Source organism: Microcebus murinus, chromosome 13 (genome assembly GCF_040939455.1).
Source record: "Microcebus murinus isolate Inina chromosome 13, M.murinus_Inina_mat1.0, whole genome shotgun sequence".
Taxonomy (NCBI): domain Eukaryota; kingdom Metazoa; phylum Chordata; class Mammalia; order Primates; family Cheirogaleidae; genus Microcebus; species Microcebus murinus.
Genome location: NC_134116.1, coordinates 61,607,578 through 61,635,281, shown reverse-complemented (window position 1 = coordinate 61,635,281; position 27,704 = coordinate 61,607,578). Strand labels below are relative to the sequence as shown.

The window sequence follows — 27,704 nt, the reverse complement described above, 5'->3', positions numbered from 1 at the left end:
TCTTCCGGCTCAGCGCTGCACCGTCAGAGGTAAGCCTGAGTCGGGGCTGAGGCCCGGGCGCCCTTCGCCCGCCTTCGCTTGCGGCTGCGGCACCGCTAGGCAGGTCCGGGCGGACGCCGATGTCTACAGGCAAGAACGCGGAGACGGCGGGCCCGGGCCCCGAGCGCCACCCACGTGTGGCACGAGGCCGAGGACCTTGTCCCAAGTCGCGCGTCTTCCCTAATCCCTTTTGCTTCGCTGAGCTTCCAGCAAAGTGTAACCCGGGGCGCTCGGGCGCGCCTCATCCCTGGGGAATCTCTGGCTGATCTGGTGCCCGCAACATTCGCACAACTTTTTCTATTTGACAAAGACTTCCCTGGCCCCCTGCCCGAAGTGGTTGTGTGCAATTGTATTGAGGAAACGGGCCTCAGTGCATTAGTAGCGCCCACACACTCCTGATTTGCGGGGCGGGGGCTGGCCAGCCGGCCGCCCTGGGCCGCGTCCATGCCCGGGCAAGGGTCAGGAGGGCATGGGTCAGGAGCGCGCACTGCGGGGTGCAGAGGGGAACCCGCAACTTCGGAGTGCCGTGAGATATGCTCAGGTTGTAAAACGCTCTCAGCGCTGTAGGGTGCCGGAGGTCGTTTCTGATGGGACTGTCAGGGAAATGGCATTGAACAGACCTTGAAGACGGTCTTTCCATGTTGCAGGAAAATAATAGCTCTTGTGTGTTTGTGTCATAGCAAGCCGTAGTCTGAGCCCCACGTGAGTTAACTCATTTAAAACCTGGAGCAGCTTTATCAAATTGATAGTATTATATCCCCATTTTGCAGATGGGGAAATGAGGAATATAGAAATTAGGTTACCCAAAGTCGTGGAGTCATAAGTGTTGAAGCCAGAATTTGAACTTGGAGGGTCAGGCCCCAGAACCTGCTGCTCTAAAACCGTTATGCCACAGCATTAAGTAAAGTCACCCGATGGAAACATCCAGGCCATCCTAGAATTATACGTAATTGGGTTTGACTAAATTAAATAATAGGGAGTAAGACCAGAAAAATAGGGTGGGACCAAATTATAGACAATTTTTACAGCCCAGTGAAGGTGTTTGGAGTTCATAAATGCTACATTTTTTCCCCAGAGTGGATTAGAAATTAATATGTGGGCAAGCCATGTGAATTTTTATGAAGGAAAAGAGACTTAGTACACAGGTGAACTGTGACCAAGAAATGTATGGAGTTTTATTCATCCTTATTATCCTTTTGTCAAGGACTCTTCATGGTTTCAATTTTATGAAATTGTAATGGCATTGAGCTTGAAGAAAATTATAAAGTTAACCACATTGTCTTCCATTTCAGTGACTTACTAGTTGTCAGCTACTGGCCTAACAGCAAGGAGGATTCATTCTCTACACCTGCAGCATCAGGTGGGCAAACATTTCTCATCTGCTAGTTAATATGGACTAGCTAACTGTGTTTTTAAAAATGACTAATGGAATATGTTTAACGCTACTTAAATATATACTTGCAAATGGTTAGGATAGTAAGTTTTATATTATGTGTTTTTAACACAATTTTTACATAATAAAAATGACTAACAGTTATTCTTTGTAGGCCATAGTAGGCCTGAAGATGAGCTGTTTATAGGATCCATTAAGTGGTAAGTTAAGTGAATTAAAACCCTGGGCTTCTATGCAGGATTGGTTGTAGAAAAAGTAGGAGGCTAAGTTTTAATTTCTTACATATATATATATATATATATATATATATATAATTAGGATGATGACAGTGGGAATTCCAAGAAAAGGTACGTTTGAGACATCCCAAATATTGATTAGGCAAGACAGCATATTTCTAGAAAAGGAAAGTAAAGAAAAAGAAAACAATTGGTTTGAAGGTGAGAGAAGCTTAATTGTAGATGTGTTGAGTCTTAATATCTTGGTAGAAGGGTCCACCAAGGAATTTTAATTTGGGAACTAATATTTGAGAAAGATTGGCTGTAGAGATGCAGATTTAGATTCTTTTACCCAGAAATAGCTGAAATGTAGGGAATGGGATTTAGAGGGAGAGAGTATGTGAACAGTAAAGCAAAGGAAGGTGGTAGGATACAGAGTGGAAGGGAATAACTCAGATCCTGAGTTTTCATGAAGAGAGGATTTGAACAGTGAGGTGGCAGTTAGTGCCAGTTGCTACACGGCAGTCCATTGATTTTTGGGGTGAACCATCTAGGTTGTAAGAGTTAATGGAGTGGGACAAACTGGAAATGAAGAAATTGATCAAATTCCAAGGAGTCTGAGAGAATGGGAACATAAGTCTATATATATTGAAAACTTATGAGACTTGTGTGAGGAAGGAAGAAATGGGTAAAAATACAAAGAACTCAGATTTCTGAAGGTAGTTGACATTTAGCTGCAGTAAGTAAAAGGAAGAAGAGTAAGATTTGGCCTTGCAGGGATAGATGCTTTGTGATTAAAGATGATTTACTTTCTTTGTTTTTACTTGATTGGCTTGTCATGTATCATGCATTGAGAGAATCTTCTCCAAAAAATATTGATATTCAGTAACTTTCTAGAAAATTCTATAACTCATTGGCCATATGAAATTTTTTGTTTTATTTGGGGATTTGGGGAGAGGGGACAGGATATTGTTTTATTTTTTGGTATTCTACTTCATCACTTCATTTCCCCACAAAATCTGTTCTAGAACCTAAATATATACCTGTTTTAGAGCCTAAACAAAACATCTATCAAATGACAGATGATAGTGTCAAAAGTAATTTGGTGCAAAAGTAATTGCGGTTTCAGACTGCAAATTTTAAATCATTATAATTAGGCTCAAACACATCTTTATTAATCAAAATAGGAACCATTACAATCAACAGATTTTTGCCAATGAGAAATAAATTTGTTTATTCCTGTAGCGTAAAAATCTGTGCCTCAGGATTCCACAAACTCTTGGAAAGCATTTTCTGCATCCTGCTGGTTGTGGAAGTGGTTTCCCTGCAAAAAGTTGTTGAAATGCTTGAGGAAGTGGTAGTGGATTGGTGAAGGGTTGGTGAATATGGCAGATGAGGCAAAACTTCATAGCCCAATTTGTTCAACTTTTGTAGTGTTGATTGTGCTTTGTGGTGTCAGGCATTGTCGTGGAGAAGAATTAGTTCCTTTCTGTTGACCAGTGTAGGCTGCAGACTTTGCAGTTTTCCATGTGTCTCATTGACTTGCTGCGTGTGTTTCTCAGATTTAACCGTTTAGCTGGGATTACTGGCAGCACACCACCAAACAGTGACCAGGACCTTTTCTGGGTGCAAGTTTCCTTTTGGGAAGTGTTTTGGAGCTGCTTCTTGGTCCAACCACCAGCTGGTCATTGCTGATTGTCCTATACAATCCACTTTTTGTTGCACATCACAATCCGATTGAGAAATGATTTGTTGTTGCGTACAATAAGAGAAAACAACACTTTAAAATGACAATTTTTTTGATTTGCAGTCAGCTCATGGGACATGCACTTACCGAACTTTTTCACCTTTCCAATCTGCTTCAAATGCCCTGTGACTGTAGAATGGTCGAAATTGAGTTCTTTGGCAACTTCTCATGTAGAGCTTAGTTGTAAAAGGATTAGCTTCAATGGTTGCTCTCAATTGGTCATTGTCAACCTCCCATGGCCGGCCACTGCACTCTTCTTCAAGGCTCTTGCTCCAGTGCAAAACTTCTTGAACCACCCCTTCATTCGTTCGATGTTGATGTTGCAAGTTGTCTCTGCTGTTCTGTGACCCATTTTGAACTTGAATAAGAAAATTGCTTGAATTTCTTTTGGTCTAATGTCATTTCTGTAGTCTAAAATAAATATAAAATAAACAGCAAGTAATAAGTCATTAGCAAAAAACATAAAGTGAGAAATGCACATTAAAATGATGTATAACATAACCACATTTATGTCAGAATGTATTCCAGTATCAAAGGACAAATGTCAATAGTGCTAAAACTGCAATTACTTTTGTACCAACCTAATAATTAGGTTAGGGTCAGGGTGAAGTGGTGGTGTGGTATTCCATCAGGGTAGACAATCACCTACCTCAGAAGAAGAAAATGTCTCTAATGAGAATGTGTATATAACCTCTGTATAACCTTTGCTGTGGAAAGTATATCCCATTTGTAAACCTTTTGGTCTGTCAGGATCATCTGCCCTTTGGTGCAGCTGAAAAAGCAAGTAGTAGCATCTGGACAGGTTTTATTGTTTATGTGTTATTTTGAAAGTTAAATGAAAAAATCTAAAAACTCAGTTTAAAACATTATTTTTCACACAAAAAATTTTTATTGGGAAATACAACTACTTAGTGTATCACATCAGATATGGTATATCACAATATATCTAGTTCTTAGCTTATGTCATATTTTTTGTTAGGCTTAACATTTTTCCTGATTTATAATTGAAGATTTTTTTCTAAAACAGATTGTTGAGGGAAAAAAAAAGCTTTGAGGTTTTTATTTTATTTTAATTAAGGTACATCCAAAGAGAGAAAATTGATAACTTGTGGTTTATTAAAGTAGATGAATAACAAAATATAGAATGATAGAAATAAAAGCAAAGCTAATTTTTTCAAGTTTAACATTATTAATATGTATGTAAGAAGTTAAAAAATTGTTCATTAATTTAATAAGTAATTATTAGATACCCCTTATATTCTAGGAATATGCTCATTGTACCATGCTTGGGGAAAGCAGACCTAGTCCCTGCTAGGTATAAGAAAAGCAGGTTTCCTTGTAGAGTAATTGAGCAAATAAATTTTATTTCTCAGTCTCATGTATGTGCATTAAAATTATACAGTGTCTCTGTAAGCTCATTGTTAATTTAAGATGGGATCGTGAACAAGAATGGTTGAAATTAATATTCAATAACCGATAATATCTTGTGGGAGTTTGTTTAAGAATAATCTTTTATAGATTAAAGCATAAAGTTATTAACAGAATAAGTTCTCTGTGTACAATTGTAATACCCTAATCCTAAAAAATCAGTCAATCTTAGAGTCAGAACAGTGTAGAAGCTAAGAGTAGGGGCTCTGATGTCAAACTTTCTGTGTTCCAATCCTAGTTTTCCAATGTAAAATTAAGTATTTGGATTTATTGAAGAGATTACTTAAAGATGGGATTGAAACTAATTTTTCTTAGAATTTTACAGAGACATTTCCAGAACTAGCTTTTTAAGATTATTATTACATATCTTTGTAAAAGTAACCCCCAAACTGCAGCATATCAGTATATAGTAGTGTATTTCACTGTGAAGACCGCCAGAGTGGTCATACCTGTTCTTTTTTATCTAAGTTTTTTATTTAGTATGCAGGACTGCTTTATATTTTAGTGCTTCTAGGGATAGGAAGGGAATTCTTCCTTGAGAAGAACACATTGGAATCAGTGTGGTACCCTTTTGCTCAGCAGACACTTATGATAAAGATGGTTTACTAATTTTTTTCTTTATTAAAAAAATGTGTGGTATTTTATATGTAAGTTTAAAAGTATTTTTATATGAAAATTTAAAGGATTTATTGGAGAGAAAAGATGCTAACAGGCTTATCTTTTAACTTTTTGGTTTGTTATAAAAAGAGAAATGTTGATTTAAAAGTTTTGTATCACTTTCTCAAAAACTCGCACAGGATAAGTAATTTGATCCAGTTTAGTTATAGAAAAATGCCTATCACACTATTAGTGTTCAATAATGTTATGTTATTATCAAAATCGTTAGTATCACATCATGTTTCTTCCACTTTAAAGTCAGCCATAATCATTCCAATGACTTTGTTGCTGTTGATAGGTAGACTGTTAACAATTTTTAATATTCTAAACCGAGTAATCTGTTGGTAACTTATTTATTTTCTGCCTCTTTTTTTTTTTTTTTTTTTGGCTTACTCTTATCCATAATGACAAATCTACCTGAAAGAATTTGGGGCAGTTCACAACAACAACAACAAAAAGCTTCTTAATAAATTAGTTATGATATACCAAAGTATTAATGTTTTCTAAAGTGGATAACAAATGTAAATATGTAAATCTGTGTATGCAGTTTAATCTGTCTCTTAATATTATTTGCCAGAGAAAAAAGACATATGAAAAAAAATTCTGAGTGGAAAACAATTGTTATGTTCAGATAATTTATCTGAAAACATTAGTTTTTTTTGAGGCGACAGAGTCTGCAGAAAGAAAGAAAAAAAGAAATGAAAACATTAGTTTTGTTTCAAGTTTTTTTTCTCTAGAAATTAATGAGATTAATCTTTACTAATAGGGGAAGAATGGCATTGAAACAGATTTCCAGCAACAAGTGCTTTGGGGGATTGCAGAAAGTTTTTGAACATGACAGGTAATTAACTATTAAGGAGATACAATTTCAGATATCTCTCATTTTGTTTCTTTTGTTCTGTTTTTAAACAAATATTTAGATATTATGGTGCCTCATTTCCTTTTTAAACCTGTTTACTCTCTCTCTGTTGTTATCTATTTGACAACTTCACCAGACTTAAATGGCTTTAATTTGACTGTGTGACATAAAGAAGAGCCTAAACAGAGAAGTATCTTCAGGCTTTGATTTAATGTTCTTCTCCAACTGAAAATACCTATGTTGCAAGTAAAAATTCTAGGAACATCTTCCTTGGGGATCTTTTAATAAAGAAAAGACACCTGGACTGCTTGATAAAGACGGAAAATTAAACACGTGAATTTGCCTCTGTTGCCTTCCAAAATCTGACTGATATGGCCTTAAGTAAAGGAATTAAACACAAACACACATACATATACCTATAAAGGAATAAAGAAGTGGGGGACAGGAGTCAAGAACAGTGTTTTAGAAGCAGGAACACAGATGGACAGGTAATTCCTGACTTAGTTAAATTCTGAGCATTGGCAGGAGAAAGCTGAGAAATGACACAAATTATATAATGCCATAGGAATTGGAGGCACCAGGTATACCTAGAAGTAAGAATAAAAATGGAGTTCAGAAAAAGGAAGATTACTTGAAAGTCTGTTTTAAGAAGCAGAACTCAGGTTGTCTAGCTCTCTGTGCAGTTAGGCCACTGACCTCTTCCCAACTCTGGCCAAAGATTGGAGGTGTATTCTCTAGAGAAGGTAAACAGAGAGTCTGTACTGAGTACCAGGCACAGTTGGTGAGAGGTGTGACACTGAAAATAGATTAAGAGAAACTTTGCATGCTGAATTTCTTCCACTAGCTTCCAGAGTTTGGGGGTTAGGCTTATACTCTTTTTAGAAGAGTTTTCTTGCAGAGAATTTGACTAGCTCAAAAGAAGAGATCTCAAGATATTGAGATTTGCCAACAAAATGGTCCAGCCAGACTTTTATCTACAGTGAAGCAATGATTGACAACCCGACCCACAGGCATAATGCTTTCAACCAGAATTTTAGTGTTTCACTCTTGAATATGAGTGGACAGCTAAGATTTGTATAAAGCTTGTAATTTGAAAGACACTTAGGGAGGAAAAAAAGCATTAGAAGAAATGGACTGTGCAGGAAGACAAACTTGAGAAGTATTGCTGTTAATATCAAAGACATAAAAGAAGATAATTGACCTCTGACATCAGAGGAGGATGCTAATAAAAATAGTCAAGAACAAAAAGGAAGCTGGGTGCACATGCCTGTAGTCTGAGCTATTGGGGAGGCTAAAGCAAGAGAATCACTTGCGTCCAGGAGTTTGAGTCCAGCCTGGGCAACATAGCCAGACCCTGTCTCTTAAAAAATAAATAAATAAACCAAAAAGAGCACAGAAACTTGAAATTTGATAGTAGATATTACAGAACTCAATAAAAGGGTTAGTTGATAAAGTTGAGCTTTCTAGAAAGTAGAATGAGACAAAAATAGAAAATCAGAGAGAGAAGGGATTAAAAAATTAGAGGACCTCCAAGAAGTACAACATGAAATATTAGGAGTTTTGAAAATTAAAACAAATAAAAGTGTGAGTATAAAGAGTAAAGAAATAATTCAAGAATTCCTGGATTCTTGAATTTGAATCAAGAAATTTATTAAGTAAAGGAATTAAACACAAACACACATACATATACCTACAAAGGAATAAAGAAGTGGGGGACAGGAGTCAAGAACAATATTTTAGAAGTGGGAACACAGATGGACAGGTAATACCTGTTTGAACATGCTTCAGACCTAATTTATTCCACAACTGCTTTGAGAAAGGATTTTTTAAAAATTTATTTTGATAAGAACACTTGAGATTTACCCTTTTAACAAATTTTCGAGTGTACAAGAAAAATCTTGAGGCACCAACCATACTTGTAATAAGATTATGCTTGCTTGGCTTTACCAATTGATAACAAATATCTCTGCCCTGGATATCAGGTAATGAAAAATATCCCTTCATCGAACATGGATTTGATATGGCATATAATGAAAAAAAATGTCTTGACTCCCCTAACAACAGTTGAAGACCTAAAAAACAGATGTCAGGATCTTTTTATGACTTCCAATCACCAAGAAAAGATTTTTAAAATAACGTGTACAAATAAAATCAATACATGCATAGAATAGAAGGGAATATACAGAACAGTTCTCATCAGTATTGATGTGGCTTTTGTGGGAGTCTATACCTAAAGAGTAAGTACAGCCAAGTAACAAAAAAGTTACTCAATGGGAAGAAAAATTGAAAGAAAAAGGCAAGTGTTTTAGTGTACCACATGACTCATCTCTGAATAGCACTTGTAACTTCTTAGTATTGATCAACCAAAGTTATATATGAGAGGATGGTGGAGAGAGAAATGTAGGAGGTGCAGAGAGCAAAGACAGGGAGGTGAAAGTTAATTATAATCCTTTCATAATTGTAAGTCAGAAGATAAGAACTAAAACCAAAAAATCAAGAAGCAGCAGTAAAGGCATATTAGTTAGGTAGCAAGGTAAATACCAGAAGAATCAGCTGAAAGAGGTAGAGTGATTATCTCTGGAATGTGGCAATGAGAAGGTTGTAGGTCAGGGGAAAACCAACTTTACATAACAAAGTTTGTAGAATTATTTATTCTTTACAGTTACTGTTCACTTTATGTATACATATATAACTTTAGTAAAAAGACTATTTATTATGAAGTGGTAAAAGTTTACTTACATCTGTATGACCCATGTGAGATCAATGTTGCATGAATTACTGCTTACATGGAAAAATACCTGTGGTTTTTATCAAAATTATCTTATCTAGTTATATTAATAGTGCTTGTGATAAAATATTAGTGATTAAAGAGATGTGGTTCATTTCAGTGCCCATGAGCAAATGTGTAATTTGAGATCGTTAGAATTCATTTTTTATAAAAGGTGATTTATTATTTTATACATCTCTTTGGAAACAGACATAATTTTTCTTTTAATAATAATTAAGTGCCACATTGAGGATTACATTCATTTTTTAAATTTATTCTGTGCAAAATGATGGTGTCATGCAAAGCATAGGCTCAGGTTGGTTAATAGATCAGCACCCTAAACTGGCCCCATTCTTTCTTTAAGGGACAAAGTATATTCCTTAAATGTTGGGTGGAATCACATATTTTGGACATTAAATAACTTATTTTGGACCTTTATACCTTGCTTTTTACATAGTGCTTAATTTTCTTTCCGTTTTGATCAGTGAGGGGCATTAATATTTTGTTGTTAAAATTACAGTGTTGAACTGAACTGCAAAATGAAATTTGCTGTCTACTTACCACCAAAGGCAGAAACTGGAAAGTGCCCTGCACTATATTGGCTGTCTGGTAAGTATTATACATTGAGTGTTAATAAAGTAGTTTCTTTTTCTTTTTATTAATAACTGACTTACTCTCTTATTATGTCTTGGTATGCTTTCTGAGCCATTTATAAAAGACTTTAGGGGCCTGGCCATAGTCTACTTTGTTACTTTATCCTGAGAATAATTTCAGACCTACTGAATTACATTTATTTCACTTCTTTTTCAATTAGATACAGTAATTTTGCAGAGAATATGAAGTTCTGGATTCAATGGCAAGGGCTTAGAAAAGTTTTTTGTTTAATTTATACCTACCTAAGCATTTCTGGAGTTTATGGAACCTTTGCCAGTCAAATAAAACAATATTAGGTGAAACCAGGACACTGTAATGCACTAAGTAGAAAGCACAGTCAAGTAACTTCTTAACTTGTTCTGTAGAATATTTTAATTGGACTCTGTAGAGCTGTTCTGGCAACAGTCTGCAAAGTCACAAAAGAACTAGTGCTTCTTAATCAGTATTTAATATTAAAGACTGTAGAATAGATTGTTTAGAGAGTAAGAGTTTGAGGCCAGCAGTTTTGAACCTCTGTGCTAACTTTTCTTTCACAAGATATTGGTACTTACTAGGCCCACTCATTATATTACTCTTAGTCCTCATGTTTGGGTCTTGTGTAGTTAATAGACTAGTGACATTTGTAAAAGAATGGATAAACACTGTCCAGCTACTAGTATTGCAACAACAATATCAGCAGTCAAGTGCTATAGAACTAGAGCACCTAAGAGACCTTGAGGATGAGCAGAAGTGCTCGTCTGCTACCTAGAGAAAGGGGGGAATGTAGGGCAGAGGAAGGGCAGAGGAATTTTTCCAATTGTCGGGAATTTACTTGGGTGGGGCAATGAGCTAACCGCAAACTTTTGCTTCTGGTCATTGCTTGCTTGCTACACTGCTGTATGGGGAATTATGGGATGAGGTCATTGAAGCACGGGCGACTGGCCCATCAGGCAATAGAGGGCAACCAACTCGCCAATTATTTCAAAAGGCAATAGTGGGCAACCAATCATTTTAAAGGTCAACGCATGATCCACGCGTGATCAGCTTGTGCGCAGCTTGTGCACCACGGGGATAAAAGGCATGCCATTGTTACGGTCGGGGTCCCTGCCTGAAAGAGTGACCACTGCGCTGGTGCACTGAGGCTCAGACCCTGGCTAGCCAGAAAATAAACCTCCTCTTGTGTGATTGCATCCTCAAAAAAAAAAAAAAAAAAGATATTGGCACTTCATCTTTAGAAGCAAACATTACAAGTAGAAAATCATAGCAACTAAATTGTGTCGTGGAATACTATTTTAATTTTGTTTCCATAAGATTGGTTCTTTTCATCAAGGATAAGCCCCAAATACCAGTCTTTGAAAATGAAAATAAATATTTTCATTTTAAAAGGTAAAAATTAAGAGCTTATCTGATTTTTAACTCATCAGAGCATTTCTTTGACTGAAGGAAGAACACAAGTTTTGCTAGAACGTTAAGTATTTCCAAAAGCAATGAAAACAAAATTAGATATTTAATGTTTTAGAAAACATGATATTGTACAGCTAAAGACAATATTGGAAATTGTATAATCCATAGAAAGAAAATTAAAGCCCAGAGAAGCTAAATAATTTCCCCAAATCATGTAACAGCTACTAAACTCATATCTCTTGGTTAAAGAATATTAACCTAAATCAGAAGTACTAAGATATTATGTCATAGGTACTATAATAATAAAGCCCTAAACACCTAACGAAAATTGAAATTTATCCAGACATATCATCTGAGCTTTATGAATATAAAATATAGAATTTTATTTGTTTACATCAAATGACAGGATAGTTTCCTTAGATGCTGAAGAACAGATAGACCTTGGAAATTAAGGCTTGATTTTCTGAAAAAAGGTAAGATTGCCTGACCAGTACACTTGAGAAATAACAAAAGAATTTCAGGAGGTTTGCTTCCTAGTAACTTGAAGGAAAACAATGACATAAAGATTACATCAGTTGTTGAATATTGCTAAAATTGATAAATTAGCTGAAATCAAAAATCCAAACTGAAATCCTAAAAGTCTGTATGCAATGATTTATATCTTTCTTAAGTCAAAGTGACTATCAAAATATCCCTTCATTAGCTATGTACTCAAGAGAATTGAAAAATTATGTCCACACAAAAACTTGTACATGAATGTTCATAGCACATTATAATAGCCCAAAAGTAGAAACATACCAAATGTCCATCAGCTGATGAAATGATAAATAAAATGTGGTATATCCATATAAAAGAATATTATTCAGCAATAAAAAATAATGAAGTCCTCATACATTCTACAGCATGGATGAACTTTAATGAAAACATTATGCTAAGTGAAAGAAGCTATTCAAAAAGACCACATATTTATTAAATTCTATTTATATGAAATGCTCAGAATAGACACATCCATAGAGACAAAGTAGACTAGTGGTTGCCTAGGGCTGAGGGAAAGGGGTAGTGACTGCTAGTGGGTATGGGGTTTCTTTCTCGAGTGATGAAAATGTTCTAAAATTACGATAGTGGTGATGGTTGCATAACTGTTAATATACTAACAGTATTGAATTGTACATGGTAAATGGGTGAATTGTATGACATGTGAATTATACCTCAATAAATTAGTTACCAAAAAAATCTAGCTCTTCATATAAAATAAGTGTAGTTGATCAAGTAGATTTTAATTAGTAACCATCTACATAGTCTTGAGAGAATAATCCTTCTAGTATAATTATCTTCATTTCTGTGGGTCTGCAGTTCACTCCCTACTACTATAGTCAAGGAATTTGTATTCTAACTAGAAAAAAAATACCAAATTGTACTCTGGTATTCAACAGATTTACATTTCTCAAGTACAAGACATTACACTATGCCCCAGACACAATTCAAGGTTCTTTACATGTTATCTCATTTAATCTTCCATATGGGGTTGAAATAGGAATATTGTCTTCATTTTTCGAATGAAAGAACTGAGACTCAGAATATTCAAGTTGGCTAGTTAATAAGTGGCTTAGTGACACTTAGAACTAGATCCTGTCTGAAATCCAAAACCCATGTTTTCTATATTGTTACCCTGCCTTTTTACATTAAGGTCAGCAAAATTGCTTACTTTGTATTAGCATTTGGGGAACTTCTCCCCTATAATATTGCTCCAATATCTCTGGAAGATTTACTGAAATGGAATGTAGTAGGCAAATAATGATCTTGCTCTGCTGCCATGACTTGTGAAAATCTGTATTTCCTAACAGAGTTTAACCATAAACTCTCGGAACACTTTATCCAATGATACTTGCAACTTTCTTATAATTATTTATTAATTGAACAATTTTTTATGGGCAGCTATGTCATAAGTCTCTGTGCTGGCTATTATGGGATAATTAGCAACTATAAAAGTAGTTAATACTGCATCATGCTTATCAGTAAGCTTTGATGTTGCTATTTATCAGATGTGGTGGAATATTTAGCATTGTTCACTAGGAAAAGGCTGTAGGGTTAGCTGGTGTTTAGTTCAAGCATCTATTGCTAGGTCATTCTCGGTGGTTCTCACATAATATTAGATACCTATAATAAGGTAATTAAGTCATCTCTCTTACATGACTGAAAAGCATAGAGCCAGGAAAAATAACAAGCAATTCTAAAAACTGGGGCTAACACTCAATTAAAGGAAGTTATTATGTGGTCACCATTACTCTCTTATTAGTTCAGTGATGAATACAAAGATGATGAAGCTAAACTTTGTTGCTGCCTCTATATAAAAAATTTTAATTTATACTATGGCCATAGCATTTGCTCAATTGCTGTATTTATGTTTTGATGAGGAAATAGTACCATATTTAATTAGCATGTTTGAGAACACTTCACTGGGGTGGTTTTAATTTGGGCTTATGTACCATATTGCCATTCTACAGTTTGAAAAATTCTGAGTTCCCAAACAACATCTGACCAAAAGATTTTAGCAGTTGAAACTTCAGTGATTTTAAAATGATAGTTATAGGATCATTTAACCTAACTCAGTTTTTAGATTAATGCTATTATAAATTTTATTAGAAATGTAATTTTAGTGTCTTACTCAAAATTATTTCCAAAGCAAAAAAATTTTAATATTAATAATACCAAGTGAGCTTGTTTTCCTGTATTATATAATAAAAAGATTAAAACTTATAAACCATTCACAGTATAGCATGAGATAACAGTATGTTTGATTTTCAGGTTTAACGTGCACAGAGCAAAATTTTATATCAAAATCTGGTTATCAACAAGCTGCCTCAGAACATGGCCTTGTCGTCATTGCTCCAGATACCAGTCCTCGTAAGTGTTCTTTATCCAGAGACCCTTTATAAAATCCCAATCTTTAAGACTAAGTTAAAAGTGGTATAATATGTACATTATACAATTCATTTCATATTTTTGTTATCAATCTTTCTAGTGACATCATGACTCCAAAATGCCATGCTGTACATTTTTCTCACTGAATTTTACTTATGACATGGCTCTTATGAGAGGAGACAGCTTTGCTATTCCCATTGTACAGATTAAGATACTTTAAAACAGAGAGATTGAGCAACTCAATTCATATATCATATTGCCACTAATATCTAAATCCTAATGTATAATGCATAGGAAATTATTTTTTTTCTTTTATAGCTAAGCTGTCTAGTCACATGATAATTACAGCTTTTTAAAATCTGTGTTAATCATCAGTCATACCATTAAACAAGTATCAGTTTTAATATAAATGATTATAGTATTTTCATTAGAGAAATAGAAAATACCAGATATTTGAGAGAACTCAATCCATCTTGTTTTATGACAGTGGAAGTATCAGGAAATGGAATTTAAATGATGGCTAAAACTATCAAAGTTAATGGCTGGCCTTGGGAAATAGTGTATTTCCTTTCATAGACTATATTATACAAAAGGAAGACATGTCTAGTCAGAAATATAATAACAGATTTAAGTCAAAATAGCATCAAAAATATAAATACTTAGAAATAAACTTTAAAAAAATGAAGATGCATAAAAAAAGAAAACTAAAATTTTGCTAAAGATCATAAATGAAGACTTTAATAAATGGGAAAATGCTGTTTGTAGAGGAGTAGACTGAATATTATGCAGAGGTAATTTCCTTCAAATTACTCTACATGTTACTGTCATTCTATTCAAAATCCCAGTGGTTAGCTTTTTAACTACATGCAAGTATATACAATAAAACCTAATAAATTTAAAAGGAATACAAGAAAATTCCACTGGGGGGTGTGGGTAAATAGGAAAACATGATGGAATGATTCCAAAGTACATTAGTAGACATTTTCAGTTCGAGATAGTGAATTGTCTCCCGATTTAAAACCACAGTGGTAAGAGAATTAAAGAAGTGTTGGTAGTGGCGGAGCATCATCACAAGACATTCTGAAAGATAAAAAGAGGATATAAGGCCTTTGACAGGTAAAACAGAGTAAGAAAGCATATGTTCATAGCATATAGGAGGGAATTTCATCCACAAAGAAAGCTAGTGTGTCTTACCTTGGCAGCTGAATACTCCAGCTTTGGAAGGTCATTTCCCTGTCTCACCTCATTGGCCAGAACTAGTCACATGACCCCATTCAAGGCAAGAGGACCAGGAATTTTAATCCTACCATGTGCCACAAAAGGCAGAGATCTCATAATATTTGGTGAACAGCTCTAATGCAAATGGACTTGTAGATTCATCTAAAAGTATGTTATTAAACATAGGGTATTACTATGGAGTAGTTGAAACCACAAGATTTTTCCTTGATAGGTGGCTGCAATATTAAAGGAGAAGATGACAGCTGGGACTTTGGTACCGGGGCTGGGTTTTATGTGGATGCCACTGAAGATCTTTGGAAAACTAACTACAGAATGTACTCTTACGTAACAGAGGAGGTAATTTAATTTATATTGTAATTATTAACTGGTAACTACCAAGAATTTGATTTTGGACACAAAGTCCTTCGAATTCTGAGGATTTTAAACTAGGGTATGGTATTTTTTAATTTACTTGATATATATTTGTAAATTAGTGAAAATTCTGAAGTTTACTAGTACTATAGTCCTATTTACTATAATTTAACACCAAATACAATTTTAAAGAATTTAACAATTATATTGAAACCTGTGTATACCATTCAGAATATCAGAGAAAATGGTATATGGAAAAAGTTTCATTTCCCTGGCAGTTGGTTCATTTGGATATATTTTACAGTAATAAACCAAGGCTTAATTAGAAAGGATAAGTGAATGGTAAAGCATTACTTCTATTAGTAATACTTATGTGCTGTTGATATATTTTTCAAAATGTTATGTGATCTTAATTATTAATTGTGTATCATAAAAAGTCAGAAACAGGCTGGTCCAAAGATAGTGAGTTATCTCACTTGATTGTTCACAGTCAGTTATAGGTTGAACTCCTCGTTCTACTACTTTCCCCATTTCTCACTGCTGCATTTGACTAGTCATGAATGAATGAATGAATAAAAAGTCAGAAACAATAATATAAAATTTTAATCATCCATAATTCTATTTAAAAATTACACCCCAAACAACACTTATGTTTTGGTATATTTTAATCTTTTTTTTTTAGTTATATAAATAAATATTTCCAGTATTATTTTAATAACTGTATAATATTCTATTATGTGCCATAATTTACTTTTTTCTCTTGTAGAATATTTATGTTTTTACATGTGTTTTTACCATAATAAATATTACTGCATTGATTATCTTTGTGCATAATTTTTTCTCCCTAAGGATTTTCCCCTTAGAATAGATTCCAAGAAGTAAAATTACTAGGTCAAAAGTATAGAATATTTTTAAAGTTCTTTCTGCATCATCTTCCTGAGGTTGCTTTAAGAAGTCTATGCCATAAATTCTCCAGTGATGTATTAATAACCATGGTCTGAGGTTTGTTTTAATCATTACTAGTTCAAACCATTATAAGACTGCGATTTGGAAGTATTGATTATGTAATTATTTTATATAACTTTGATTAAGTCTAAACTTTCTCTGACATCTTTTGTCATGCTAATAAATTTTTTTCTAGCTCCCCCAACTCATAAATGCCAATTTTCCAGTGGACCCCCAAAGGATGTCTATTTTTGGCCACTCCATGGGAGGCCATGGAGCTCTGATTTGTGCTTTGAAAAATCCTGGAAAATACAAAGTAAGATTATTTAAGCTTCTAGTGGGAAATACTTCTCTTGGTAGTATAATATTAGAAGCTTTCAAAGATTGAAATTACAATATTTTTTAGTATTAGGACTAAACTTTTCTACTGTTGAGAATTTCAGGGACTTGGGGGTGGGTATTAAATTTGATCATACACTGTATGCTACAGAATAAGAAGCATAGGAATTCTACTAGCATGGTTTCTTGGCATACTGGAAGAATTATATAATGTAACTTATCTTTTTTATTGCTTTTCTTTATATGATAGTTTTGAACACATTCTTTTTTCTTTTTCCTAAAGGTTATTATTCTTGATTAATGTTATTGTGGCAGGATCTATCATTTATTTATATTTTTATCAGGAATATCTTTATAAAGTTGGCTTTGGGTTTTTGAGGTAGAAGCTTAAGAATTCTGTTCTATAGCACTCTGGGAGGCCCAGGTGGGTGGATTGTTTGAGCTCAGGAGTTCGAGACCAGCCTGAGCAAGGCGAGACCCCCGTCTCTACCGAAAAATAGAAAAAAATTAGTTGGGCATGGTGGCACATGCCTGTAGTCCCAGCTACTTGGGAGGCTGAGGCAGGAGGATGACCTGAGCCCAGGAGTTTGAGTTTGCTGTGAGCTAGGTTGACGCCACGGCACTCTAGCCTGGGCAACAGAGTGAGACTCTGTCTCAAAAAAAAAAAAAAAAAGAATTCTGTTCTAAATGTCTCTAATGAAATTGAAATACAGCTTGATTGAAAAACATCACACTAAGCCTATCTCATTCTTTATTTGAAGCTTTATAGCTTTACATTTTTTGTTTAAATAAGTCAAGTTTGAATAACCACCATAGGTAGTAGAGTGTCATACTGTGCAGAGCAGTATATTACAAGAGTTGAAAAAGGGAAATGTTGAAGCAATTATCATTGTAAGATTGCTACTGTCTTTAAAATTACAGGGCTATTCATGACCTTAAGATTTGTTTCATTCATTTCCTTCCCTTAGGAAAGACTTCTTGCTACTGGAAATGAAAATATTTCTCATAGCAGTTTCTTGCTGTGGCTCCAAATATTTTGTCATAAACTTCATTATGAAGTTGAACTAATTCATGGCATGACAGTGGGTTTTTTAAATAAGTATTTCACTTCCATTTTTTAAGGCAGTCTGTTATCTCTGAGATAGAAAAGCGAACTTAGTTGAATTTTTTTGTCCTTTAAAAAAGGGAGTAGACATTGTTAAACATATGCATTGATAAGTATGCTGAAGTTGAGAGATCCCATCTCTGTACCTTATCCAGTGAAAAATGACATTGTACAGAACACAAAATTGTATTTAAAAATCTGTCATATTTGAGGACATTACTCAATGCTTTCTTGCTGCTGTGTGAGAGAAATAATGTCCCATGTTTAATAACCTGTTCACTAATGTAGACAGGAACTGTTTTATATTACTACAGATTAATTTTTAGTGCAAAGAAGGAATAGAAACTCTGAACATAAAATTTTGTTTGTACCTTAATTAAATTGTAATGCATTGCTTTGCATTATTTTAGCACCTGTTTATTAGCTCTATAGAACACACAAAAGATGTATCAATGGAGTGGCCTACAATCTAAGTCCATAATATATCAAAAGGAAAATTGTTCACAGGGGTTTTCATGACAAGTCAGAGTTTTTAAGCAATTTACAAATACCTATTTATATTTAATGTAACAAACTATAACTTATTTTAAAATTTCCTTTGTTTCTGAAGTCTGTGTCAGCATTTGCTCCAATTTGCAACCCAGTCCTCTGTCCTTGGGGCAAAAAAGCCTTTGGTGGATATTTGGGAACAGATCAAAGTAAATGGAAGGTAGGTATTGGGTGGCTGTCTTAATGCTCATTCCTAAGTTTTCAAGTTTCTTAAAAGGCTGTACACATCACAGGTATTGTATTACATACAAGCCTGCTCTAGTTAGGACTCTAGAGCTAAGAATAAGTAGCAAAAGTGTACATAGATAAACAACAAAAACCCTACTTTCTAATTGCATTGAATCATGACAGATATTGAGGCTATATTTTTTTCAGCTAATAGTTAATTTATATTTTTATTTCTAAATTAACATGACTTCTATATTAATGTAATTAAAAATACCAGATATTATAGCTTGAGCATCCCTAATCTAAAAATCCAAAATGCTCCAATGAGTATTTTCTTTGAGCATAGCATTTGAATGTCATGGTGTCGCTCAAAACATTTTGGATTTTGGAGCATTTCTGATTTCAGATTTTCAGATGAGGGATGCTCAACCTGTATTACTAAATTTAGACTTGCCTCTTAGTAACTATATGCTCAATTGTATAATAGGAACCAAGAGGTCTGATTTTTTAGTTATTTTGTGTATTTGTTTCAAAATCCAGCATCTCCTAGATTTGGATTTTAAATTCTAGACTTAAAAGTCTTTAAAAATAGATATTCTGCTATGTACAACTTAATGTAAATATTCCCACAGCAAGATTGCTTTTTCAAGCATTAGAGCAGGTGCTTCAACATGGAAATAAAAATGATGCTTTCTCCTGAGAACCATTTCACTCTTATGCAGAAATGGGCCATTTGCAAACTGCACCAAGAGTTTGAATATTTTGCAAATGAACTTATCATGTGCATTTTAATAAGCAGAAAATACTTGGAGGAAAAAACCAATTTCTTTGTCTTAGAGTAGTTAAATTATAGTTCTTGTTCAGCGTCATTCCCACATGGACCCTTATTTTATTTAAGGATAATCATTATAATTCTGTTATAACAAATTGAAGGGTTAATTCTTTAGTCACAAGATTACAGTTTTATGTTGTTTAGAGTTGGATTTTTATTTTATGGGAAGAGTATTGGATATTATTAGGACTAGATCCTTTGAGAACTGACGCTGCATGTACATTAGTGTTTTGAGTCTTCATCACGTGCAGAGTCCATGTTGAGTTCTGAGATGTTTTGTCACACGATGATGACTCTTTCATATCCACAGTGGCTTAGACAGTCTAACAGAAGAGTTGGGTAAAAGACCAACTAACTAGGAGTGTAAAGGGGAGAGATAGAGGTACAGGTAACCTAAAAAGGAATCTAGTTATGTGATTTTCTCTAAATGGGAGATTTTATTGTCTTTATTATTTAATTTACGATTGGGATCAGGGCCATGTAGAATTATAAAATCATAGAATTTAGAACTAGTTAGACTTTATAGGTCCTCTCCCACCCTCCCATTAAAGGCTTAGAAGGAAAAGGCCATGTCGTGAAGAATGCTCGAGATAAAGGATTCTTGCCACTGGCCTACGACTGCTTGCAAGTGGGGAAGGAGGCTACTATGGGAAATAGAATTCTGAACACCTTGTAAATAAAAACCTGGCAAGTCAGATTTTAAGCCAACCTAAAAGCATATTTCCGGTTTAATCTGTTTTAGAGCTTAAATAACTTTAAATTTCTATTTGGTTCTAGTATAATATATTCTGAAGAATACCTTTCTGGGTATTTTAAAATTTGTTTTTCAATTTTTCTTCACCTTTTACAGGCTTATGATGCTACCCATCTTGTGAAGTCCTATCAAGGTTCTCAGCTAGACATACTAATTGATCAAGGAAAAGATGACCAGTTTCTTTCAGATGGACAATTACTCCCTGATAACTTCATAGCTGCCTGCACAGAAAAGAAAATCCCCGTTGTTTTTAGATTGCAAGAGGCAAGTATTAGGAAACCTTAGCTTGATCTAAATAATGTCTAATGTCTAAATAAAAAAGCAAGATTCCATAGTACTTTCTTAACTTTATTTTAGAATAAACTCCTACCTCTAGTAAGGCAGTGTTTAATGATATTAAAACACTTGAAGTGAAAGTTCCTATTAAATTAATGATATCTGAGACCAAATTTGATAGAAAAGCTTTTGGCAGTGAAAAATATTTAGTTTTCTCCCTACTGTCAAACCAGTAAATAACAAAAAGTTTAATGCTTGAATGATAATTAATCTTCAACATTAATAGATATCTTTCTTTACATATATACTCTTATTGCTGTAATGTAAAAAGGGCAAACTTCTACCTCAATTATTATTTATTTTATGTACACATCTTAGCCTCAGAAGCTGAGTATTATTTGTCACACACATGTGCTTTATATTATTTGGCTTATATGCTGATCTATTCATTATGCTACTTGATAGTTCTAGTTATTTAAGAATAATTACTGAATTTCAATTTGCTTGCAAATTTTCCATGACTAAAATACTGTTCACTACTCACCTGAATCTATTTATGCTAGTACAGTTATAATTTAAAGAAATTCTTTTATTTTTAAAAAAATATTCATAAGCTTCAAAACATAAAAATCCTTTTTTCAGGGTGAAATATGAGCACTGAAAATTATACATGATCATGATTTTTAAATACATTTTTATTCATGTTTAAGGGTAATATGTCAGACATGTTGACCTAAAATGTAATTATGGTGGTAAATGTTCAAATCTAGATCAATGTATGATGTGGTACATTACAGTTTACAAAATGTTTTCATAGCATTAACTCATTTTCAATCCTTCCTTATAACACCAAATAAGAAGTCATTTCTTTCCTGTCCATCTGTTTTAAAGATGGGGAGACAGGCTCAGAGAAGGAACCTATATACTTAGGCTAGTAAACGGTGGAAACAAGACTGGAAGCAAGGTCATTTGACTGCAAGCGCTGTCCTTTGTCATCTGTCTAGCCATTCCTAGACAGTGTGATGTGCTCCTGAGGAGCAAAATTAGAGCTAGCTCTAATTCCATGATGAAATTAGAGCTAGCACAAGGAGAAATTGAGCATAGGCCTGCTACCTAACTTATGCAGCAGATCTTAGCAATCTTTCTGTGTGGGAAAATATGTCAGAAATCAACACTTATATATACCTTGTTGTCTCTTAGTATCCATCTCTAAGTAATAGAATTTTTTTAAGATTTATTTGAACATTTCCCATCACAATTACATTTTAGATCAGCAACCAGCCTTGAGAAATCTAAATACCAATTTCATTATAAATACAGCAGTGCATTTAACTACATTAACTATAGCTATAAGTGACATACCCAAACCACGTATTTTTCCAAATGACCTTAACTTCTTGGCACTAGCCATGTCTGATGCCTAATCCGCTTCCCCTAAGACTGTGCCAGGAAATTCTGTTGTTTCTACAAAGTTTCTGCCTGCCAACAAAGTCTGAAAATCTCTTGAGTTTGTTACAAAAACAGCATAGAGTTAGAACATGGATGACATTCTTGGAGGGAAAAAATAAACCAGCTTATTTATTTCTAAAATGCCTATAACTCAAGGCACTGAAGAACATAGTTGGCTGCACTTAATAAGGAGTCAAGACAAAGCATTCAGTTCTCCCAGAAACAGTAAGAAGATATTCAAATCACTAGAGTCACAATCTGCAGCTCAGGCACAATTTTTCATTCACTTTACTTCTAGCAGGTGAACTAGTCTGAAACAGATTGTGTTTCGATTTGTCCTAATTGAATCAACAACTGAATGAACGTGCCTGAGTAGTGGCTCCAGAGAGGCTACTTCAGACTTTTCCAACCAACTGCCATTGGTCTCAGGTTACCTCGGGTCTCGGAGTTTTATCACCTGATTATAAGTATGGTAAAATTGTATCTCATGAATTAGGAGCTGTGAAAAATAAAATAAGCTGAAGTTAATAGGGAGTATAAATAATTGATCTAAGATTAAAAAAAGAAAACAATTACAATCATGTGCAGTTTACCCAACTTCATTCCTTTACCTTGTTTTAATGTTGTTAACTGCTCACAATTTATATACTATGTCAACTGTCAATTTTTTGGGAAGGAGAGGTTACTGCATGGGGGATATCTATTTGGTTATTATTTCATATCATTTTTCTATTTTAGCTTCAGAGAAGCTAAACTGAAAAAAGTACTAGATAGTAGAATTCTGATAGCTAATATACAAAGATCAAATCCTAGTCTGAAAAGGAAGGTACCAGTATGTCTTATCTTTAGTTATTGAAGGTACACAATGAGAAAAAAATTCTGTGGCCTAATACTGAGGAAACTTCCAGAAATAGTATTCCCTTCCTGGAGACTAAGAGGAGAGGCTGTGCTACTTCCTTAAACCTTAGGACCTTTTTGAAGGTTCAGAGGCTATTTTGGCATCTGTATCTGCCTCTTTAGAGAAGAGTAAAAACATAGCAGAGAATTCCAGAAATGTAGGGATCTCACTCATCTCTGTATCCCCATGCTTAGCACAGTTATCTAGCACTTAGACTCCCAATGTTCATTGAATAAATTGATACCTTTCAACAGTCTTCTTTGTGCTCTGAAGAGACTTAATAATCTGAGGATTCATATCTGAGCTTTTCTATGGGTCTGGAAAATATGTAGGAAAACACTGCCTATTGGAATAAATACCCATCATAGCTGCTGGAGCACTGGTTCCTTGTTGAGAGTTGAGTGAAGAATAAAAGAAAGAATATGTTCTTTATTTTTATAATCCAGGAGTCAGAGTTTTGCTACCAAGGATTTTTCCATTTAAAGTGTGAGGTAGAGGAAGAAAGTTAAGGCCCCTTCGAGTGTCACTAAATATGGGCAGTTAGTTGCACAAGCTGTTTAACATACCAAACCAACTCTTAGTCAAAGAATTTAATGAAACAAGCCACCCCCATTTAATAAGATTGATAAACAGAACTTGAAATCAGTCAAGGATGACACACTTAGCTCTAATTGTATAACTGCAGCAGAATGCCAGTGGTTCCGATAGGTTCTAGTGCCTTTAAGTTGCTATTTTTTAAAATCCCTCTTGGTCCCTCATGACAGGCATTTTCTGCTTTCTCCTAACAGTGAATCTTACTTTAAATATCATTATGGAAGTTACAGATATTTGCTTTGGATTTTAGATGAATACACTGTTATCTTGCAGTATATTCCCTGAGAGCTCAAAAGTGTCACTTGGGTTTACTCTGGGACTTCTCTAATAATGACGACAATAATAATGGTGGCTATCCATTACGTGCCTGAAACTAAGAATAAAAGCATGGCATACTCAGTCACATCAGGGCTTTTGTCACACAAAAAGTCTTATGATCTCATCTGTTTCCCTGTATTTGTGGCTATTTTCTTCAGATCCACCTTTTGATCTGTGCAAAAGGGCCCATACTACTTGGTACATTTCACAGGTTTTGTGCCCTAAAAATCATAGGCCTGTTTAACTTCTTAACAATTCAAGAATTATATGAGTGGAGGATGTTTTCCTTTAAGCTTCTCTCTTTATGTAACAAACTGTCCTTTAGCTCAAATTTAACTAACTGGCTAGGACTAGTGTAATCATTAAGAGATGTGAAACCAAGTAATTCCAAAGCTCAGCCTTAATCTTGACAACATTCCTGTCACGTTCACTTCCATGGTAGAAGACAGATTGCCTTAGAGGAAGACATGAGTTACTTTGATGACTTTAAACTAGAAGTTTTCATTAACTGCTGTTCCCAAGATAAACATTTTATATTTCTATGGAAGTAAGAGATTGAGAACATTTACTTATTCATCAAAACCTTGGGGATTTACCTTGTTCTCTGAAACCCCAGTGATATTTAATTGGATCTATTTTTGTTTTTTACATACTTACAAAAATTCTCATTTTCCCTCATATGAGACTATTCACTAGTTAAAAACTTAAAATTTTTTTTTTCTTAGATTTTTCTTTGAGTTTAATCCATCTTTTAGTTTAATTATAGTTAGGGATAAATTACCCAGTAGTTTAACCCTAATTGTAGTTAGGGATAAATTATCTAACACCCTTAGAAAAGTTCTTAACATCTTAATTTTTTTCTTTTCCTTTGGAGGCTACTTCTGGTACTTAGAGGAGATGTCATAGTCACCAGAGAAGGGATTGCCTCTTCATGAAACCTAGTTTCAGTTGACTAGATAAATTGGGATCTTTTTCAAGTCAACTGCTTGGCACATTACGTTTTCTATTTCATGATAGTTTTTAATACGTTAACTGACTTTTTACACAATTTGATACATTGCTAAGGGTTTTCAGGGTTTAATGAATCATTTTTTTCTCCTCAAATAAAGATGTGGTGGTTATGTTTTTACTGTGTAGGCAGAATTCTTAATATGATTTATGATGGCTGTGTTTGACTTCCCAAATAATGATAGAGCATTTAGGCATTTTTTTGTGAGTTTTTACTGTATTGTTTGTGCACTTATTTTGTATTCTAGCAGTCACTATCTTAATGGTGATATTGTGCTGCTTTTGTGAATGGAAACATCTTACCCATGTTTCTAAGCTCTATAAATCTAAATTCTTTTGATCCTTGTTGAAATGACTGCATGTCTGCTCTGCACATTTAATGTGTTACTTCCTCTTTTTGCATATTAATAGCAGCATTTAGAAACTGGACTGTGCAGAATGTTTAATTTTCCTTCATATTTTTGCTGCTCTTTTAATGTACAGTGAGAATGTTGAAGTACAAGTATATGATGACCTTGATTTTGATTATAAACCTTCCTCATATTGTAATATTTTGACTATGAGCAAATTACGTGACCTGAGAGATATTGAATGTGTCTAATATTGATATGTATGAATGGTAGATAAATGTTTTGTTATCTCTGTATTTTGTCTTCTAGGGTTATGATCATAGCTACTACTTCATTGCAACCTTTATTACTGATCACATCAGACATCATGCAAAATACCTGAATGCATGAAAAACTTCAGATAAGAGAATCTCTTCAGGATTACAAAAGATATAAAAACAGAATTACCAAGCACAACAAGATTTCAAAACATTGAATTTTATAATGGTAAAAGAGCTTCATTCTATGGTTAAATCACCTTCTGAATAAAGATATAAAACCTTCTGATTTAGAAAGTTATTTTACAGTGTTCACATAGGAAATCTTTAGTACTTTACAGCTTTTTCAGTGTCATTTGGAAATCTTTGTATTAATCCCAGGTCTCAGAATATGAATGTAATCCTGTTTAAATCATAGAATGCTAACTCTGGAACAGAGGATTTGAGGGTGATTTAGCCCAAACTCCTCACCTTTGCAGATGTTAAGCCTCTGAGGTCATAGACTATCTGCCATGTTCATAAGTGTCTAGCAAGTACTTGATTTCTAATAAGTATTTAATAATTCTTAGCTATAGAATAAGGAGGTAGGCTCAGAAAGGTTAGTGAATTCCCCCTCATTACAAAGCTATTTGTGGGACATTAGAAGACAGGTTTTCTAAACTCCAATCCAGTGGCATCTTTTCTTACCTATTGAGCCAAATACATTTGTGAACGTATTTTCTTCAAAGAGAACATAGTTCATAAACTTTCCATCCTTTAGTAGCCCTGGCAAAATGTCCTTTTGGTTTCAAAGATAAAAGGAATCTTTACCCTTGTTGTATTCGGCCCAAGTCTGAGACTCCAAACCAAGATCAGTGAATTTCCAATTTTATCCGTGTCTTTGGCACCAGGTATCAGGTGCACACTTAATGAGCTTCACTTTCTGGTGATAGTATGAAAAGAATAGAATCCTAGCACTTTCTTTCTTGGATCATAATGGTATGCTCAATTGATCAAATAAATTAACATTTTCATCTCATTGGATTTGTTGGACAAATTCAAATACCACTAAAAATGAGGCATGGGGGAGAGGACTAGGGGTGAGGCAAGAGACTTTTTTTTTTTTTTAATTTGTCCAAGATACTGTTTTGGGCATTCTGCAGGGTGTGTTGTGTGTGTGTGTGTGTGTGTGTGTGTGTGTGTGTATGTATTTAAACTCTGCATTTAGAGTTACAGTAATGAGCACGGGCAGGGCTCTTCAGGTGGTGTATTGAAGGCAGATTGCCTTATTGGTCATTGCTAGTTCAATAGGACTATTATTCTTCATGGAAGAATAAAACCTCCTTTTGGGTCTCTTCTGAAACCATTTCAGTAAAAACACTGCCACCCTGTGTTTCAATTCAGAGAAACAATAGACCATACACTTAAAAATGAAGTTTTTCAGACTGAATAGCAAATAACTCATTTCATATATTTAATATATTCAAATAAGGCCTGACAGACTATAGAACATTTCCTGCTTTAAGTGTAGAATAATCCAGCCCATATCTTGCTGCACAGCACAGGGAGGCTGTCCCAGATGTTGGAATGATTGTTTGATGCTCAAGCATGAATTCTAAATAAGCATGAATAAGCTCAAGCATGAATTCTAAAATAATCCAGCAAATATTCTAGTCGTTCCGACCAGGTTTAAAGTGCTAAGTGCATGTGAAGGGAATTCTCACAATTTGAATCCTTCTCTCAGCCTTTCTGCTGCAGTCACAAACACCCATCCCTTAAGAAATGATCTCCAGCCCAATCCAGAGCAACCTTAGGTAGCAGCTCCCTCCTGCAGGGCTCACGTCTAGAGGAGACTATGTTCCGTGTCTCACTCCAGGGGGACGCATGGCTCCTGCCCAGGACAGCCTCTCTTTGCCCTGCTGCCCCACAGAGGGACCTGTAGCTCAGGTGAGCTTTGGTTTGTCAGGTGCATCAGACACCAGGCTTCTGTGTCAAAAAATCCCAGGGACTACACATGAGAGTTTTCAGTTAGTCTCTTCCATGCCCACCTAACTGGGCATGAGGGGGAGATGGGGAGATGAAGCAGCCGTCTCTGTCCCCAGAGCAGGGAGGGTGGGCAAAAGCACAGTGCTCCAACCTCTTTCCTTGACAACTTCTGGCATCCTGCCCTCATCTAGCACTCTTCACAGAGGGTGTGGGGGTTAGAATTGGCTTTTGCAGTCCCTTTGC

At 34.8% G+C, this 27,704-nt stretch overlaps 1 protein-coding gene across 1 annotated transcript; it reads left to right on the top strand.

Moving 5' to 3' along the window:
- Positions 1 to 20: 20 nt before the first annotated feature.
- Positions 21 to 26,514, top strand: ESD (esterase D). The gene is made up of 10 exons (XM_076009430.1): positions 21 to 129; positions 1,332 to 1,399; positions 6,246 to 6,320; positions 9,626 to 9,714; positions 13,948 to 14,046; positions 15,515 to 15,639; positions 16,796 to 16,915; positions 18,654 to 18,752; positions 20,443 to 20,610; positions 25,549 to 26,514. The coding sequence occupies exons 3-10, from the start codon at positions 6,253 to 6,255 to the stop codon at positions 25,627 to 25,629; spliced, it is 849 nt and encodes a 282-aa protein (XP_075865545.1). The 5' UTR covers positions 21 to 129; positions 1,332 to 1,399; positions 6,246 to 6,252; the 3' UTR covers positions 25,630 to 26,514.
- Positions 26,515 to 27,704: the final 1,190 nt, after the last annotated feature.

Coding starts and splice junctions, on each gene's coding strand:
- ESD (XM_076009430.1), top strand. CDS start 6,253: ATGGCATTGAAACAGATTTCCAGCAACAAGTGCTTTGGGGGATTGCAG. Junction 15,640..16,795: donor ACTCTTACGTAACAGAGGAG/GTAATTTAATTT, acceptor ATTTTTTTCTAG/CTCCCCCAACTCATAAATGC. Junction 16,916..18,653: donor AAAATCCTGGAAAATACAAA/GTAAGATTATTT, acceptor TTGTTTCTGAAG/TCTGTGTCAGCATTTGCTCC.